This window comes from Diadema setosum, chromosome 3, assembly GCF_964275005.1.
Source record: "Diadema setosum chromosome 3, eeDiaSeto1, whole genome shotgun sequence".
In the NCBI taxonomy this organism is placed as follows: Eukaryota; Metazoa; Echinodermata; class Echinoidea; order Diadematoida; family Diadematidae; genus Diadema; species Diadema setosum.
In genome coordinates, this window is record NC_092687.1 from 40,370,591 (window position 1) to 40,388,960 (window position 18,370).

The 18,370-nt window shown below is 36.9% G+C and overlaps 1 protein-coding gene across 1 annotated transcript in view; it reads right to left on the reverse strand.

The window, feature by feature from the left end:
• Positions 1 to 5,455: 5,455 nt before the first annotated feature.
• LOC140246861 (uncharacterized) overlaps positions 5,456 to 18,370 on the reverse strand; it is a 31,657-nt gene continuing 18,742 nt past the window's right edge. Inside the window, exons 21-34 of the mRNA XM_072326188.1 lie at positions 17,850 to 18,006; positions 17,252 to 17,435; positions 16,568 to 16,653; positions 15,995 to 16,090; positions 15,304 to 15,473; positions 14,029 to 14,271; positions 13,332 to 13,504; positions 12,368 to 12,511; positions 11,207 to 11,392; positions 10,162 to 10,262; positions 9,530 to 9,600; positions 8,911 to 8,979; positions 7,728 to 7,854; positions 5,456 to 6,907 (exon numbers count right to left, since the gene is read on the reverse strand). Coding sequence (XP_072182289.1) covers positions 6,741 to 6,907; positions 7,728 to 7,854; positions 8,911 to 8,979; positions 9,530 to 9,600; positions 10,162 to 10,262; positions 11,207 to 11,392; positions 12,368 to 12,511; positions 13,332 to 13,504; positions 14,029 to 14,271; positions 15,304 to 15,473; positions 15,995 to 16,090; positions 16,568 to 16,653; positions 17,252 to 17,435; positions 17,850 to 18,006 — 1,974 coding nt within the window. The 3' untranslated portion in view covers positions 5,456 to 6,740. The remainder of the gene's footprint in view (positions 6,908 to 7,727; positions 7,855 to 8,910; positions 8,980 to 9,529; positions 9,601 to 10,161; positions 10,263 to 11,206; positions 11,393 to 12,367; positions 12,512 to 13,331; positions 13,505 to 14,028; positions 14,272 to 15,303; positions 15,474 to 15,994; positions 16,091 to 16,567; positions 16,654 to 17,251; positions 17,436 to 17,849; positions 18,007 to 18,370) is intronic.

Here is an 18,370-nt window from a genome sequence, read left to right on the forward strand (position 1 = left end):
TGCATTATAGTGTTAACCCACACTTTGGTGAAAAATGAGTTACATGCATTTACACCATCCTGAATCACAGCTCTATAATCCCTAAAAATGTCATCTTGAAATTTAAGCAATAAATGGGTTTTTAATGCAGTCATCTTTTTGCCCCGAAAATTAATCACATCTTCTAGGCAGGAATTTAATGCTAAGCCACACTTTTCAAGATGGCGACCTCCATGGTAGCAGACAGAAAGGTGTCATAAAAATATCTAAATCTGAACAGTGAGGAAACTTTTTCATCCGCAAAAATGAGTGATTCTGATTCATAACATAACTTGTACTCTTCTGCCAGTTATGAAAATGGAGATGAGATAAACATTAATGAAATTTTAAGCATTTAATGAGTATTTTTTGTTAATTTTTGTACTGTTGGGGTTAGCACTATTTTCATGCTAATTCTACTGATCATGACATTTTTTGCCAGTTTTTTATTTTTGTTGAACTTATCACCAAAATACCACAATCACTGGTTTTAGGAGTATTTTAGCATTGTGCATTATGACCTATAAGAAAATTAATCAACGTTCATGGTCTGTCCCGGCACCTTAAAGTTTCAATAGTGGGTTAGCACTTTATTCATGCTGACATTTCGCTTCAAAAGGAAAGCTTCCTCAAAATTAATCAGTAGTTAAATAACTGATGAAATATATTCAAAATATAAATCTTCATTTGTTATGTGCGGTTTTTTCATCGAAATGGCTTATTGTAATAAGTGTATTGTCTCTAAATTTATTATTTTTCCCGATGCAAGTTTGATCTGAAAACGTTCATATGGGTAAAAAATGTACGGATAGCTGGATGTTTGGACATGTGCCTTATCTGTTATTAATTCTTACAGAGTTAGATCACTAGTGTAACAACATTTTGAATTGTCATTGATTTTTTTTTTTGTAACTTCTTTTGAATAAAATGAAATTTTGCTATGCTTTCACAGCCATATTTAGGGGGATTAGCTATGGACAGTAGAAAATGCATTTTAATATCGATTTATTTACCTCAAATTTTCAAAAAAAAAAATCCTGCCGCTGTCAATACAGCTGTGCTTCCCTGTAGTTTCTTACATAACCGAGACACGATACTTACATGTTTAACATCCTTTGAAAGGATGTTACATTTATGATATAACTGCAAACATTATTTTTCAAATCTAACGCTGTCGTATAGAATTCATAGTTCCACGTCGTTGATACCTCTATACGGTTTCTCAATTTAAATCAATAAACGTTGAAAGCAATCAAAGCAGAATTTAAAGCTTCAATGCTGATAGTATAGTGTTTATTTAACGTAATTTAATTGTGAGTCAATAGCTCCCTTTTTTCACTACTGAATTTACCCTTTAAACTCTGTATTTATCATGCATTTTTATGAAGAAGTCTCCATGTTGGAAAGAAAATGTGTTTGCTGTATTCTGTTACAAATTTTAGAGTTACTTTTTTTCACAGGGTTGTTTTCAAGATTAATTTACAAAAAAGAAAGTTTCCTTCAAATTAATTTGGAGATTTGTGCTTGATAAAACTAATTGAAAGCATATAGATTGTCATTTTTTCGTGTACGTTTTTGTCACCGTAACAGCTTTGACATGAGAACATTTTTTTCTTGTTCCTAAATGGTCTTCATGATCCAAAAGTAGTCTGAAAACGTGCATATGGGGTAAAATAATATAAACACACCAACATGGTATAATACGTAGGCTATTTTGGTCTTATTCAGCACATTGCTTGTATGGTCTATCCGAATATACGAAATTAATAAGTGTTCAGACTTCCAAAGAGATTTTTTCCCAATTTTTAAAAATGTTCTTTTCATGGATTTTTGGCCATTAAGAGTTAGTCATTCATTTTGTGATAAGAACTTTCCTGCATAATTTCACACAGCCTGCATTTACCAACGAACATGGAGGAGGAGGATTCATTGAGGCATATACAGTCATAATTCTCATGCAACACTATATTTTTTTGGGGTAAATTCGTTGTCATACAAGGAAGGATTTTAGAGTACTATTGGTGATTTTGATACCCTAAACAAGAAAACCAATCTAGCTAAACAAAGCATTAATGTCTACTTTATGGTATTTTATTCCCTTTAACAAAAGACATAGTAATCTCTGGAATATGTCGATATGTACCATTTTACTTTATTTTCTCTGATCTAGATACTTTAAATTTAAAATGCGTTAAAATTATGCATAATGCTGAAGAAGGGACTCTTTCCCTGCTTTTAGGTACACGGAAGATGTAAAATCCTCAATGAGGTATAACCCCCCAAACAAATCATATTATTTGTATGACACTGAATGCTTTATCTTTTAAAACTTGAATTGTAATTGAAATTGTTTAATATCCACATTTCAAGATGTCTTTATGCGTATATGATTGATTCTGTGCGCGTGTGTGCGTCTGAAATATATGCAAAGTTTGTCTTCATAATTCACACAGATTATACAATACAGACAGTTAAAAACAAGTATATCTTATTTTAATTTCACGTCACAAAGGAGGGAAACTCAAGTATTACATTAATTTTCCATTTTAAGCGAAGAGACATTGATATATTGTGAGTTTTCAAAAAAATAAAGAGTATTTGTATACACGACGGATTTGGCTGCAATAAAGTGCTACGCCACAAATTCAAAATGTGACTTGAAAAATCCTCTTAAATCCGCCAAAATATCAGCGTAGTAAATTTCCCCAAGACACTATTCAATCTTGAGTATGTAAAGATTCATGTACGAAAAAATTGGCCTTCTCGAGTCATTAACCTGATTTATGGATTTTTTCAAACTTTCAAAAGCGATTATCTCAAAATGAACATTGTGTGGGTTAGCACTATAATGCACCGACCCCTTCAAATCATAATAGTATAAATTGAGGAGTGTTTGTACAAATAAACTGAACATAGGTACAAAAAAGAGGAAGGCACATAAATAGCATTCCCAACCAGAAACGTGTGTATAATGGTGCATGTTTGACAACAATCACAGATACAGGAAAGAAAAAACAAATATGTATATATATATATATATATATATATATATATATATATATAATGTGTGTGTGTGTGTGTGTGTGTGACCCTGCACCACAAAACAAACAAAAAGTCGCCAGACATGTATTTTTTGTTTAAGGGCAGATTCTGAAAGAACAGACTGATGTATAACTCAATTCAAATGGATTCTCCTAACCTATATAGATACTGGAAAGAACGCACTCACTCTGGAAAATGTGAACTGAGAAAAGAGGCTCTGAAGTGCAGGGTCTGTTTAAGTGCTTAATCTTTACTAAGCCATGCTAAGGGGGAGAACGTGCCCCCCCCCCCCAATCCGCTGGAAAAAAAAAATACCAAAATGGTAATTCAAGGGTTAGTAAACTACTTTTTAAATCGACATGAAAGGATGATCAAGAAAAAAGATATTTTTCTAAGATTTCTTTTAACCATATAATTAAAGAGGTATTATAGTGAAACATTGTTCAAAAAGCCCGGAGACGACAAAAGATTGTGATTCAGTGTGATTCCTGGTTGGCATTTTGAAAAGAAGCAGGATGTGCGCAGTGTGCTCAGAACATCGGAATGGCAAAAAGAGTCGCTGCAATGTTGCGCAATGTGATGTTTGATAGGTTGTACACATTTGCTATCAAAGCTTGATCATTGATTTTGCAGTGTTGCTTTACATACTAGTCTATATCAAAATGCCTTGCATTGCCAATAATAAGACTTGACCTTAGCTATTTCCTAACTTTTCCATCTATATGAAACACACACACTCACAAACACAAACAAATTAGGGGATGCTCTATATAAAGTGCAGATTTTGGACATCCTTCTCCCGCTTGGTCACTTCGACGCCCCCTCGCTGGTCATACCTCCCCCAATCATGAACATAACCGACACCCTTGACTACCAGTGGCGGATCCAGGGGGCGCAAAAGCACCGGGCGCCCCCTCCCTCCAAAGCGAAAAAATATATATGTAGCTACAAACGACAGTTTTTGGACTGTAAAATGTCAAAATTTTCAAGCTCGCTCGCTTCGCTCGCTCGCATTCAATCGTTATGCAATTCTTCTGATGTTGCTGTCAGTAATTGCCAGCAGTTGTGCCCGGTGCGCCCAGGCCCTCTCCTTAATTTCCAAAGCGAAAAAATATAGCTAAAAACGGCAGTTTTGGGACTGTAAAATGTCAACATTTTCAAGCTCGCTCGCTCCGCTCGCTCGCATTGAATCGCTATGCAATTCTCCTGATGTTGCTGTCAGTAATTGCCAGCAGTTGCGCCCGGTGCGCCCCCTCCCCTTAATTTCCAAAGCGAAAAAATATAGCTAAAAACGGCAGTTTTGGGACTATAAAATGTCAAAATTTTCAAGCTCGCTCGCTTCGCTCGCTCGCATTTAATCGTTATGCAATTCTCCTGATGTTGCTGTCAGTAATTGCCAGCAGTTGCGCCCGGTGCGCCCCCTCTCCTTAATTTCCAAGGCGAAAAGATATAGCTAAAAACGGCAGTTTTGGGACTGTAAAATGTCAAAATTTTCAAGCTCGCTCGCTCCGCTCGCTCGCATTTAATTGTTACGTTATGCAGTTCTGATGTTGCTGCCATGAGGTGCCCCCCCCCCCAATGTCTTGACCCACGGTACGCTATCATGATCGAGTTGAGGCGAGACAAATTTCACCGCTTGACAAAAGAAGGTATGCTCCTAGCAACCTCGGTCTACGCACGACCAATCAGTAATCAGGATGCCACGCACTGACCAATAAGATCACTCCCTTGTTGCTAGGGGCGGAGTCTAGCTGCGGCACTAAATCCAAATCTTCGGACACGTTTCTGAAAATCATGCCCCAGAAAAATCACTGATATTTCGCCTTTCCTTTGATCATTGATTTTAATAGGCTTCGAAATTTCGGCAGAGGATAGACAAAACACTAGAGTACAGAATTGTTACAAAAAGAGAAATCTGATTGTGTCGACCAATTTTGATGACGTGACTTCAAACTCGATTTCCTCGGCTCAGCCGTCAGCGACTTCAGGATCCTTTTGTTGTAGCGGGTCGGTTTTCCTGACCTGATTCTCTGTACACACACACACACACCTATATAATATATATATAATATAGATATATATATATATATATATATATGTTCAACGTGCAGATATTGCAACTACACACGCTCTTTACAGGTCTACTACAATAATGATAATGTTTTTGTTATTTTTATGGGGTTTGTTTTTCCCGACCTGATTCTCTGTACGACCACTCCCGATCCGACGTGTTTTAGTTGTCGGTCTCCTTCACCACAAACAAAATGATATATAAGAATACTTAAGCGCAACAAGACACTAAAGAATAGACATAAACTTGTTTTTTCTTTTATTGTACTATGTCGGTCGCCAAAGAGTTAAACTGTTTGGCTTTCTCACGGCAATCGTTCTTGTATGGAAATCATTTTGGAAAGATGTCATTCATGATTATATACCAATTATCCTGTTGTTGAAAATAATCATATTACTGCGTAATGATAATATACAATGCTAATAAGTGGCTCAAAAATGATATACACTGCACTTGCGAAGAAATGACATACAGGAAATCAGATCAAATCAAATCATATCGATTCAAATCAAATCAAATTAATTTGCATAAAGTAATCCCGTACATTTCTGGGAATAAAATTCATTAAAATTCATTAAAGTTCGTCCATTTCTCTCTTCTACGAGTGAAATTTGTCAAATCGCAACTGCTGATATATATCAGGAGTTGCGATCTCACAAAATTTCATTCGTAGAGGAAGCCAAATTGAAGAAAACGCAGAACACAGCCTTAACCCCTCTGCTTAATTATATCTTGCTTTCAATAATACTTTGGGAAATTCAACTTCTGTTTTGCTTCGATTGCATAAGGATATACGTAGCTCACATTTTGCAGCTTTATGTTCCCTCGCTTTCAAGAACGAAAGTATTAGGGTTCTACATATTTTTGTCATACCTTTCATCTTAATAATCACTAAGTGGAATCAAAAAGAAGGGCGTTGATACATGGACGGATTTAGATTCCATTAAAGCAGTCTCTGTCAGCCGCAGAATAATGAATAAGCAGTTTCAGTTTAAAAAAAAATGAATATATCTATCTATATATCAACTTCAAATACAACTTTCAACTTTACTTTTCATTTCCATTAAATAAACAGGGAAATTATATACAATGCACTAACAGAACATATTTGCAACAAAAAAAAAAAAACTTACATGTGATCACGGGTAACAACATAATATATTTATTTTCTTAGGTATATACATAATATGCATAATACAAGGATTGGAATGGAAATGAAGGGTCCCACTAAACAGCAAAGTTTGTAGGGTTATATGGGACCCTCGGAAAATACATAAAAGAACAAATGACTTAATGAAACTACAAACGTTATATGAAACAAAATCAAAGAAACCAATGTCATAATTATAACTATAACGAATTTTTGTGGGAACTACTGCACAACCAATAAGACTTAATAATGTAAGCCGTAACACACCAGCACCAGTTCAGCGTTATACTTCCTTCAGCAAGTGTTTATACTGTTTCATGTGCAAGGCGTTTGCTAAGTCTCTACATTTTGATTCAGTGACGTCATAGTAGTGTCTGTGTATTGGAAAAGTTGTACAGTGCTTTGGATAAAAAAGTTATAAAGATTTACGTTTAATGACAGCATGAATGATTTGGTACACTACAGCTCTTCATGGACGTCTCGCTTCCTTCGTTTCTTCCGTCGCCTTGCGTCAGGGTACGTCACCTGGAATCGGCCGGCATCCAACGTGCTGGCTACGAAGTTCGAGTCGCCGTAAATTCTACCATGGTTGCCGTAGGGGGAGCTATCAACGAGCATTCTTGAACCTGTCATGGCAAAGAATTATTTTGCAGTGGCCTATGGATTCAAACCAGTAGACGACCATCGTCGAAAGGGAAACATAGGCAACCGTTGTGGTTACAGGTTCGAAGAAGGTAGCGATAAAAAAAAAAAAAAAAATGTTTTATACCCACGTAAAAGAGTGAAACCTGCTGACAAAAAAAAAAAAATGCTTTTTTGAAATACTTTATTGTGGTCGTCCTTTATCTACCAAAGCCTGCACGTTGGAATTGTATGTCGCCTACTATATGTACAATCTTTATGACATACACACAAATCATTAATATATTGTATGTACAAATAGGTTGTTCGATCATTTACCACTCTTCTGACAAAGAACATATGAATCGCATTCCTTTAAACTACTTAAATTCGGTTTGCGCGCTGTGTTTACGTTTGCTGAAATTACAGCGAGTTGCCTATGCAAAAGGCTACGATGGTAGTTGTTTGGAGACCATTACCCAACAATGATTATTGAACCATTGATACATAAATAAATAAATAAATGTAAGATAAATTGGATGAAATGAAAAAAAAAATGGTAAGAACTGGGTTTAACTGTGTGTGTTGTTGTTGTTGTTTTTTTTTTCACACTGGGAAAAGAAAGAAAAACAAAATAATGAAGGTATGCAATGTCCAGCTGACTAACTCTCCTAGAAGACTGAGTTCAGCTGTCGATGTTCACACTTTACTGTCGTCAAGAGATAACCAAATCTGTGGTTGCTGATCGAACTGATAGGCAGGTGGTCGCTATCAAAGACTTTATCAAACTAAAAAGATATGAAAGTAAAAGATCACTGGACTTACCACTCTCTTCCTCGTCCATGGTGTAGTGTCCGTCCAGCAGGTTTTTGTGCTTCTGCCACTCCAGACTGGGTAGTCCCATGTGTTCCCGGATCTCGTCGTCAAAGAGAGGAAGGCCCCAAATCCGTACCTTCGAAAAGTATTTTGGGACAATCAATCATCACATTACATGACTGGTATGCTACCTTTTTATGTCTTTAGTGTGAAATAGAATCACGTCCCAAGCCCATGAATGCATGCTGAAGATATTGGAACAGCAAAAAAGTCATAAACGGAAACTGTTGATTCTTTAATGTCCCTAATATCAATCCCAAGATATTTGTATATGACAGACGTGTTCAACATGGGTTATCAGATAGTCGATTCATCCAAATGTCCAAATTGTGGATAATCAATTAAATGAAATTTTAACGTTGAAAGTCATTCATCGGACTCCGTCATGAGAGGTTATGTCCCAAGTCTGCCTGCACAAAGTTCAATGCAGGGTTATTAAATGTTGTTATTCCTAGGCATTTCTTTTGTCCAACACAATTGATAAGTCTCGACTTTTAATCTTCTTGTTTAAGGTAACCGTTAGTATGACTGTTTGCTGTTTTGGTCAAAATCTAATGTGATACCTGGAACCAGGCAAGGTTTAATCACATATACCCTCTAGCACGATGAGTATAGGAAAGAGATCTGTAAAATCTGTATTAATGTATGTGTGTTTGATTGTTCCAGGATTATTGTGTCATCATGATAATTTCCCTTATATGCCATAACCTGCATGTTTATGGTTAAAGAGTTTGTTTGACAAAAGATTTACACTTTGATATAAAATGAAGTCAGTGACTCCGCTGACAAAGCAGAAAAAAGAAGGCAGTCTGCTTCACATGTTACTTGCACAGTTGAATGAATTTAGAGTTCAAATTCCTACTTTTTTGTCTCTGTTGGAGTTTTAGTATATCTTCTCTAGAATGCTCGGACAATGAATTAAAAATGTTACATACAAAATCTATTAAAAAAAACATGTTACGTCATACCATTATGCCATCACAATGATCTAAGTGAAAATAAAATTTTGGATTTGAAAACAATCAACATTAAATCCGTGTCTTATCAGATCCGTTTCCATGACATCTTATGCAGACCAAAAGACGTTGTATACATGAAGAATATATTGTAGTATAAGTGAAATCCGCTTTACCTCGTCCACAGTCCCTTGAAAAAAGAATCCGGCAAGGTTTATTCCTAAATGCATTTCAGTATCCGTTTCCTAGACAACAGATGATTAAAACGCAAAAAACGAAGGAGAGCAAAAATCGAACAAAGTTTCATGAACAGAAGGTTCTATTATTTTCATGGGAGCAACCAAGGAGAAAAAAGTACTTTAGAAACACAGCAAAAGAAAAATAAATATCATTGAAATACGCATCGGAGACATCCGCCCTCAGCCTGGCACCTTGATGTCTTTCCCATAGGCATGTGCGTAAAATGTGTACATATTTGACATCAGCACCTAAACGGTTATCACATTACGCTATCAAGATGACGAATACGATCAGAGATGTTAGAAATGACAAAAACGTAATTCTACATTAGTCCCCTGCCTCAGAGCATTGTATAATATTGGTACATCAGTTTGAGAGTTACATGTTCGTGTCAAACGGCATGGAATGCTTGACAAATGTATGGGTGTATCAAACGATACTATCGATCCTAACAGAACTTGCATAGAACGTGATGAGGCATGTGTCACTCATTTTTTAAAATTTAAACCTAACAGGTTTAAAAACGAGGAAAATACCAAAAACCTATGAGCTTACCCAAGTATATGTCTCAACATTAGAGAGTGTGGCTTCTTTCGTCCCATTGACAAACAAGGACAGCGTAGAATCTGACGAAAATTGAGGAATGGGAAAACAAATTGCATTATATCACACAAAAAAATTGGGCTGTCTTTACACAATATGAAGGGAATATACCATGATACCAGCGGTTGTCTGAAATAATAACTCCAGAACCACGTTATTAAGATAGTAAAGCGGAAAGACTATGCGGTATCAAGTTGCCAATACTTCAGAAAGTAGGGTAAGTACGTATGGAAATGATTTGCTTAAATTATCTCTTTTGAATTTGTTACTGCGAAAAAAAAAGATAAATTAAAAAAAAAGTTCATGATAACATTTAACGTTCATTCATTTGCTTTTCAAGATGATTATCAAAACCACAGGCAAGGATATGCTCAGTTAAGCCTTCATAAGATTTACTTTTTCTATGAGTTAGAAATTAACAAACGGACAAATGAGCTCAGAGAGGGATGGGTATTGAAAACAAGGTACAATACTTCGCCAAACAACAATCTCTTATCTTGTTTGTGTTCATTCAAATTGTATGTGTATGTGTGTGTGTGTGTGTGTGCGTTTCTGTGTTAGAAATAAATACTATAATGCCCTACCCTGTACGTCAAGTCGAACAGCCACGTGGGCCCAGCTTCCACCAATCAGAGGACTTGTTGTAGTAGTTATATTGAATGATCCGTATTTACCTTGAAGATATCTGCATTGTTGTAACCAGGGAAACCGCGTAAATGAAATCCCACATTAGCGTTGGCTAATTCCGATGAAATAATGAAAAAAAAAACACACACACAAAACACACATACATATCCAGACACACACACAAAAACATACAAAGCACCGCAGACTAACAAGTACCAAGTGTCAGCAACTTTGTTTCCTCTAGTTTGAAAGAAAATAAAAATGCTGCTATACAATAATATTACATGTACTACTATTACTGCAGTACAAAACTATAACAGTGATGATAATGATGATGATGACAATAATAATGGTATGAATAATAATAGTAGTAATAATGACAACAATAATAATAAAATGATAATAACATTAGTAGTATAGATTAGTACTTTTATTATTGTTATTCATCATAATTAATCACTATCATTTTATATCATTCGTGAATTGAGATTATTGTGATTAAAAGACGATGATTGAACAAAAGCAGATATTGATATTTTAGTAATTTCTTTACTAATGTTGTTTATATTAAATGTCGGGTGTTTTTTTTTTTTTCCACTGGAAGAAAGAATTCATGTCAGAGTTGATTCTTCCTTTCGACAGCTTATATCTCAGACTATTAAAATGGTAAAATCAGCTTCAGTAACAGTCTTTTGAGTGGGTACCTCCACTTTTTTCGCAGAATGTATAAACATGTTTGTATGAAAAATGCCTCATTTTGTAATGACTACTGGCAGATGTTATTCTTTGCTATCTATGTATCATTCCTTCAAACGCATGTCGAATTTATACTTTTTGTACATTCTGTTGAAAGAAGTGAAAATAAAACCTTTGAATTAGGTTGACAACCATCACACTAAGCACACAAGGTCCTTCGGTCTTCATCATGTTCAACCTCATGTGACTTATTTTTTGTCTGTTTGTTTAATGTGTCATAACTCTGCCGTTTCCATGGCAACGTACCCATCCTGTATGGCGAGCGAGATGCTATCATCTGCCGCTGCGAAGAGGGGAAGAGGAGAGGAAGGGTAGTTTTCCTCCAGGAAACACCAAGCTTCCAGCGTGTAGCTACCAGTGATGCCCAGCAGCTGAATGGAGGGGAGGGTTACGTAATCATCCACCCCATCGAATTTCAAAGCCATGTTGAGTCTGTAACAAGGGACTACGCCTGTCAACTCCACTGGTAAATGAGAATGCATGGTAATACTTTTCCCCCTTTTTTGTATGTATTTATCCCACTAGTTTATTTTAACGATGAATCTTGATTACATTGTTATAAAAACAAAACTTAAAAAAAAATCATAAGAGCTTATAAGGATAATCATGTCATATAAAGATTAGAAGAAAACTAAGAAAACGAATGCAATTACAATAAGATTTGGAAAACAAATGAAGAGTTTGGTAGCAAAAACCGATAAGTCCATATTTGGCAAATGGAGATATTTGCGATTAAAGGTCAAGAAAAATAAAGAGAATAATAAGAACATTTTTGCTTCTTTTGACCATAAGTTCAAAAATGTTCCTTTATATGTAGTGACCAATATATCATTTAAAAGGTATTATTTTGTACTTTATGACAGAGACCGTTCTGCATAATCTTCAAAAATGGACTTATCGGTTTTTGCGAACAAACTCTTCAAATTATTACGAATATCAAAACAAAAACAAAATAGAACAATAAAGCAAACGAATAATGAAAGTAGAATCGAGCCAAGGTTCGTGAAGAGGTGCAAATGAAATCGAATGACGATGAACCCGAAAGAAAACGAGAAAAATACAAGAGAGAATTATATTTCATCAAAAAACACAAGGAACTTAAAACAAAATATAGTATTAAGGGTATGTGGGGCAGGTAAAGAGGATAATTATAGTAATGATTAACAATGAATAATGGTGATTATGGCAATTCAATGAAAAGTAGTTAAGCTATCATTGATAATGCTGGTACAATGATCCATGATAAGCAATAGCCACTATGGAGATAGTGTGTGTGTGTGTGTGTGTGTGTGTGTGTGTGTGTGTGTGTGTGTGTGTGTCTTTTTACTTTTCTAATAACCACCATCACCACCATTATTATCAACAGCATTATCACCATCATCAGTTTTAGAAGTGGATCAAACAGACCTGTCAGCGCATTTGTATTGCATGTTTGAGAAGATGACATTCGGTTGGTCGTAGACGAACACTCCAAGATGACCACCGAGAAAGGTAGAGTCAAATAGATCACCAGTGTCCGTCAAGATTCTTCCTTTGGACTGTATGACAAGTCTGTTTGAAACAAATGAAGTTACATGTATTAACATCATCATCATCCATTTTTCATCTTCCTTTTCATCTTCATCATCATCAACATCATCATCATCCTCATCATCATCATCATCTTCATCATTACCATCGCCGTCTACATTACCGTCACCACCACCACCACCATCATCATCATCATCACAGTTATATCATTATCATTTTGTCACAATCAATTTTATTGCCATCTTAAAGGGACTGTACAGTACTGGTTGAGGTGGGGATTCATGTTTTGAACATTCCTAAGTGAGATAATGAAAAGCCTCTCATGAAATATGAAAGAGCATGTAATTTTAGGAAGGATTCAACGTTTATTTGATGAAAATTGGTTTTCAAATGGCTGAGATATCCAAAAAAGTGCTAATAATAAAAGGCGACATGCCACAACTTTATTAGGATCTCTTTGTTTCACCTTGTTTTTGGATATCTCAGCCATTTCAAAACCGATTTTCATCGAATAAACTTTTGATACCCCTTAGAACTGCATGCTCTTTGACATCTCATAGCGTGGTTTCTGAATATCTCGCAAAACGTTAAAAGCTAAATCCTCACCTCGACCAGAACTGTACACACCCTTTAATCATTTTGACACTTTCGTCACTTTCGCTGTGTGCGTGCGAGTCCACTGCACTCTGTTTGCGAATCCATTGTGGGCTGCCTTTGCAAAAGGCTACGTCATCATGTTTTTAAGTGTTATTGTCATTGTCATCAACATCGTAACTGATTTCGTTATGGCCGTCATTATCATCATCTTCATCAATATCTTAATTGCTATTATCCTTCCCACCTGATGAGGCCAATTGAAGGTCTAAAGGTGAGTTGCCATAGATACGCAGTCCTGTGCTGCCATCCCTGCATCAGCGGGTCGTGCCAGATGAGCTCCACCTCATTGTCGGTCGTGTATGAGTGCCACAGGGCGTTGGCCAGCGCGGACCCAGGCCCGGTGGAGGAATGCACTCTCTTCAAATAGAAGGGGTTAGGGGAGGAAACATAATTAATAAACGAGGTTTTGTACCTTCTCACACTCTACGCAGAGAAGAGAATGAAATAGGTCCTTCGAATAGAATATGAAAATATGAGATGTGATATCAAAATTTTCACTATATGCCAAATCTATAACGTCAATTCATTTGAGATCAACAGAGACAAAAGCCAAATGCTTCTAAACATTATTTCAATCTGGCAGTGACCCTCTATTCATTAAGGTGAGAATGATAACGGCATAATCACAGAAAGGGTGGATTATATCACGACATTGAATTATGCTAATCAATACCATGTCTACACTTTTTGATCATGCTGCTAAAGACTTCTTTAAACAAGTCAGTAGAAAATATTTCGCCGAACCGATAAGGAAACACGTTCTCTTCCTGTTTCCTACGCCGCCACTAAAACCATAGATTGGATACATTACGTCATTACATTTGAATTACTCACGGCTGCACACTTGTTACCATCTCATTTCTTTCATTCAGCTATCATACCTTAATTTGCAGCCCCTTGATGCCAGCAACATATGTGTCCCTGTTAAGGTTGCTGTGCCTCCACATTGCGACGTAAAATTTCCTGTTGCTCTGGTAACCGAATGTTAAACCGATGTAGCTCCCACCCTCGTCTCCATTGACGAACGTCGTGCAGCGAAAGTCCACCGGTCCAAAGATGTCGCGCCCGATCAGCATTACTGGGGATGAGGATGAGTTTGGTTGTGATAACTGAACTTCTTTGCCCTATCGAAAAAAAAAAAAACAAACAAACAAACAAAAACACACACGCTTGTTGTAACAAATGAAATGACAAAGAAGAATATCATAGTTGAAACGCGTGGGCTTAAAACATAATAATAGGTCTAGTTGGAGAAAATAGAACACACTGTCGAAAATATACAAAAAAAGAAAAACTTGTGGATCATGTTGGCACAATTTTGCAAAGAATCGTTGGGACGTCAGAAGAGATGAAGTGAACATAATTATAGGGGGTCTACAAATGAAGAAAATCCGGCACACTGTGACACTCATGAAATCAATGCTATGGCATTTCTTTTAATGGAGAGTTTTGTTGATGCCAAAGTACACTCTGTGATATCACTCTCCCAGTCAGCACAGGGTAAATTCAATTTCATTCATCACAAATGCCACATCATATTATTTGTGACCCTGCATCACAGAACAAAACAAAAAAGTCGCCAGACATGGATTTTTAGTTAAGGGCAAATTCTGAAAGAACAGACTCTAAGCTTTACAATGAAGCATAGCTCAATTGAAATGGACTCTCCTAACCTATCTAAATATTAGAAAGAAAGCACAAACTATGGAAATGTGTCCATAGAATAAAATGCCAACTTTCAAAGCAGTAGCTTTATCCCTTCAAAAGTTATTTGACTCGAAAGTGAAGAGTGTGCAAGTGGTTATCAAGAAATGGAAAGGGGCCTCTAAGACATACCTGATCTCCTACGCTACAAAAATGGTTGTAGAAAAATTGCTGAAAAGGCACTTTCACATTCATTTTATGATCCCAATCTTAAGAATAATGTAGAAGAAGGGTAGCTCTTTCAGGAAATATGAAACACTTAATATTGACTTGGTTGACCCATTTCACATTTTTTGAGTCTTCACGTAAAATCAAGGGGTTCCACTTTTTCTTCATTTTGTGATGCACGGTCACATTTGTATTTTTGTGACCACAAAAAAGGATAAGATAAGACAGCTTTTTTAACATTCGCCAAAACGATTCGGATACGAGATACTTTCGCCTGTACTTACAGAATCAGTGATATCCCACAATGGCTGGGCTTCCATGAACTCAAGGTTGACCGAATAGTACGGGTCAAAGGTCGTAATGTAGTATCGATTGCTCTTCGGGCAGATATCGTAGATATCACTGGTGCCGTCTCCGTCGTAGTCTGTTTCACAATCGTCGCCGATACCATCAGCTGAAAGAGGTGATAAGTGCAGTTTGTTTGTTTGTAAGTTTGCTTTTGTTTTTGTTTTTTGTTTTGTTTTGTTTTGTTTTGTTTTTTTTTTTTTGGGGGGGGGGTTGTTTGTTTGTTTTGTGTGTTTTTTTTTCTCAAGTAGGTCTACTTGCGGTAAAATACATTTAGTGATAGATTGTCTACTCAAGGAACACATTGTATGCAAAGAGCATAACGATATGCGGTTGGTCAATGCAAAAACGACTAGCAACAGACACATTCGAACTATTTTGTTCACAACCTTCTCTCAGCTTCGCGTAAATGTCATGATAGATTATCAATTACAGTGCCTAGATCTCAACTAGTATGTTGTAAATGCACCCCAACCCACCAAAAAAAAAAGTCATTTTGTATTCAGGATATTATAATATCACAGAGTAACTCATCTGTTTTTAAACCTCTTGGACATTTAAACTGAACACTCTAGAATAAGAATGAATAAAACAAACAAATAAGATAACAAAAGAACAACTACGCGTTACCATTCCTGTCTTCCTGGCTTGGGTTGGCATATAGAGGGCAGTTGTCAAGCCCGTTTGGAATCCCGTCACCATCCTGATCATCGTCACATTGGTCGCCTAGCAACAAGGGAAGCAACCATGAAAACATCAGACAATGGAGACCGAGAAAATGTGCAGCCCCGCCGCTGCTGAGTAAAGACACAAATCACCTTAACTTATCATTAAAACACTGGCAAGACACAGAAAGATCTGAACTCTTGAACTGTGGTTAGACATTGTAATAATAAACACATATTAAAGATAAAAAAGAAACTATGTCATTCTCCTTTGCGTTTGACACGGTTTTGTTTCAAATATATGGGCGTGAGAATGAAAAGACAGTGAGGGGGAAAACAAGTTTTCTGCGGATGGCAATGCTTGTGTTAAAGAAGCCTCTCAACATAAATTCTGCAGTTAAGCAACCCTACAGGAAGCTTGATCCGCTCGGAGCCCACTAGCGGCTCAAGAGTCATCGTTGGCCCATTGAGTTTCCTGTTCACATAGATGAACTGCAGTCCAACAATAATTCTCTTCCTTTTCTTACAGTGATTTTACCTGTCCCATCACCGTCTGTATCAGTCTGATCAGCGTTGGGAATGATTAAACAATTATCTGAGATATCTAGGATGCCGTCACCGTCCCTGCAGTGGAAAAAAAAATAATGTTGTAATTATTATGCTCACCTATCATTTCAAGCTCAAAGTCATTGTGTGTGCTTGGTATTATTGTAAGATTTCTGTTTATAGTCATCTCAGCCATTACAAGCTTTACGCCAGCTGAGACATTTATGTATTTCTCTATGTTCACAAGAGAGAAACGTATACACTATAGAAATTTTACCAACGATCTTATCTCGGCCATTCATGCGAAAGGTTTTGTGGTAACTTGTCTGGTGGTAAGCATTTTCTTTTTGTTCTAATGAAAAGAAGGTTATACATGCCGTTATGAGATTATGAAAGAATGACTGAAAATATGAATAAGCGGAAAAAGACAAGGAAAAATTATATTTCATACATATCATAATAGTGTATGTCATGATGTCATTATGAGATGCACTAAAGAAATTCAAAACCTCGCAACAAAGCTCGTAAATGTTGTTTTAAGTTGAATATAATGGACAGTTACAAAAGGAATAATAAAGGGAATGAACGTGTATAAAAGTCAAATCTATGTAAAATGAAATACTGGGATAGGGAGTAAGAGGGAAGATTGGAAAGAGGTAGATGTATCAATTCTTACATGTCCAGATGAGGTTGACCGATGTTGTCGCACGAGTCCCCGTATCCGTTCTGATCGGAGTCGGCTTGATCCGGATTAGCATGATCCGGGCAGTTGTCGCACAAATCGCCCACCCCGTCTCCATCTCGGTCAGTCTGGTCTGTACTGTTGACCAGTGGGCAGTTATCGGCCTGATCTGGGATGCCTTGGAAACGATAGAAGACGAAGGAAGAGGGGCGGGAGAGAGAATAGGACTGTGAAAATTCAAGTGAACACTGGTCTATAATGTATTTACCTTTGCATGCCAATTTGACTGTTCAATTGCTTCCGTCAACTACAAATCGATAACACACATCATAAAACTGCTGCAACACTTTGATATCCAACAATTTTGAGAAAATTTACCTTAACATCTCATGCTTCAATCAGCATCACCATTTTCGTAAAATTTTAATGAGGTTTGTCTACGGCTATTACCAGTCTTTGTAATTTTGTCTATCTATCGGTTGGCTAACTTTTTTTGTTTTCTTTCACACACATCACATTCTCATTCTCAAAGAAAAAGAAAGAGGGGGATAAAACGTAATTACACGTAAAGAAAAGAGTAATGGAATCCTACCATCGTCATCGTCATCATCATCGCAGTCATCTCCGACACCGTCCCCGTCGGTGTCGATCTGTCTGCTGGTATTGAAGGGACAGACATCGCAGAGATCGCCATATCCGTCTCCATCGCTGTCCAGCTGATCTGGGTTCCACACAAACTGACAATTGTCCTAACAACGAAGAGAAAATGAAAACAGTCCTCTTGCATTCTGCACATCTATACACATGCACACGCCTGCGCGGATGTGCATGTGTCTTGGTACGGGTGCTTCTCTTAGAGTATTTGTATCACTGGTAGTGGAAGTCCACACCTCACAGAAGCCTTTTCACACCTCGAGTTGCAAAATTTCTTGAATGACGAATCATGATTAAACGTTTCATCATTGCGATAATGTTGAATACCAGCAGAGCCTGGAAGTTGGGGCGTATAATCATTTATAGGGTCTCAAATAGTACTGCCCCCACTGTAGGTTTAGTGTAGAATAATGAAAGTACAGTACCTACTTGGTGGGAGCCAAATTGTTGCATTTTTCC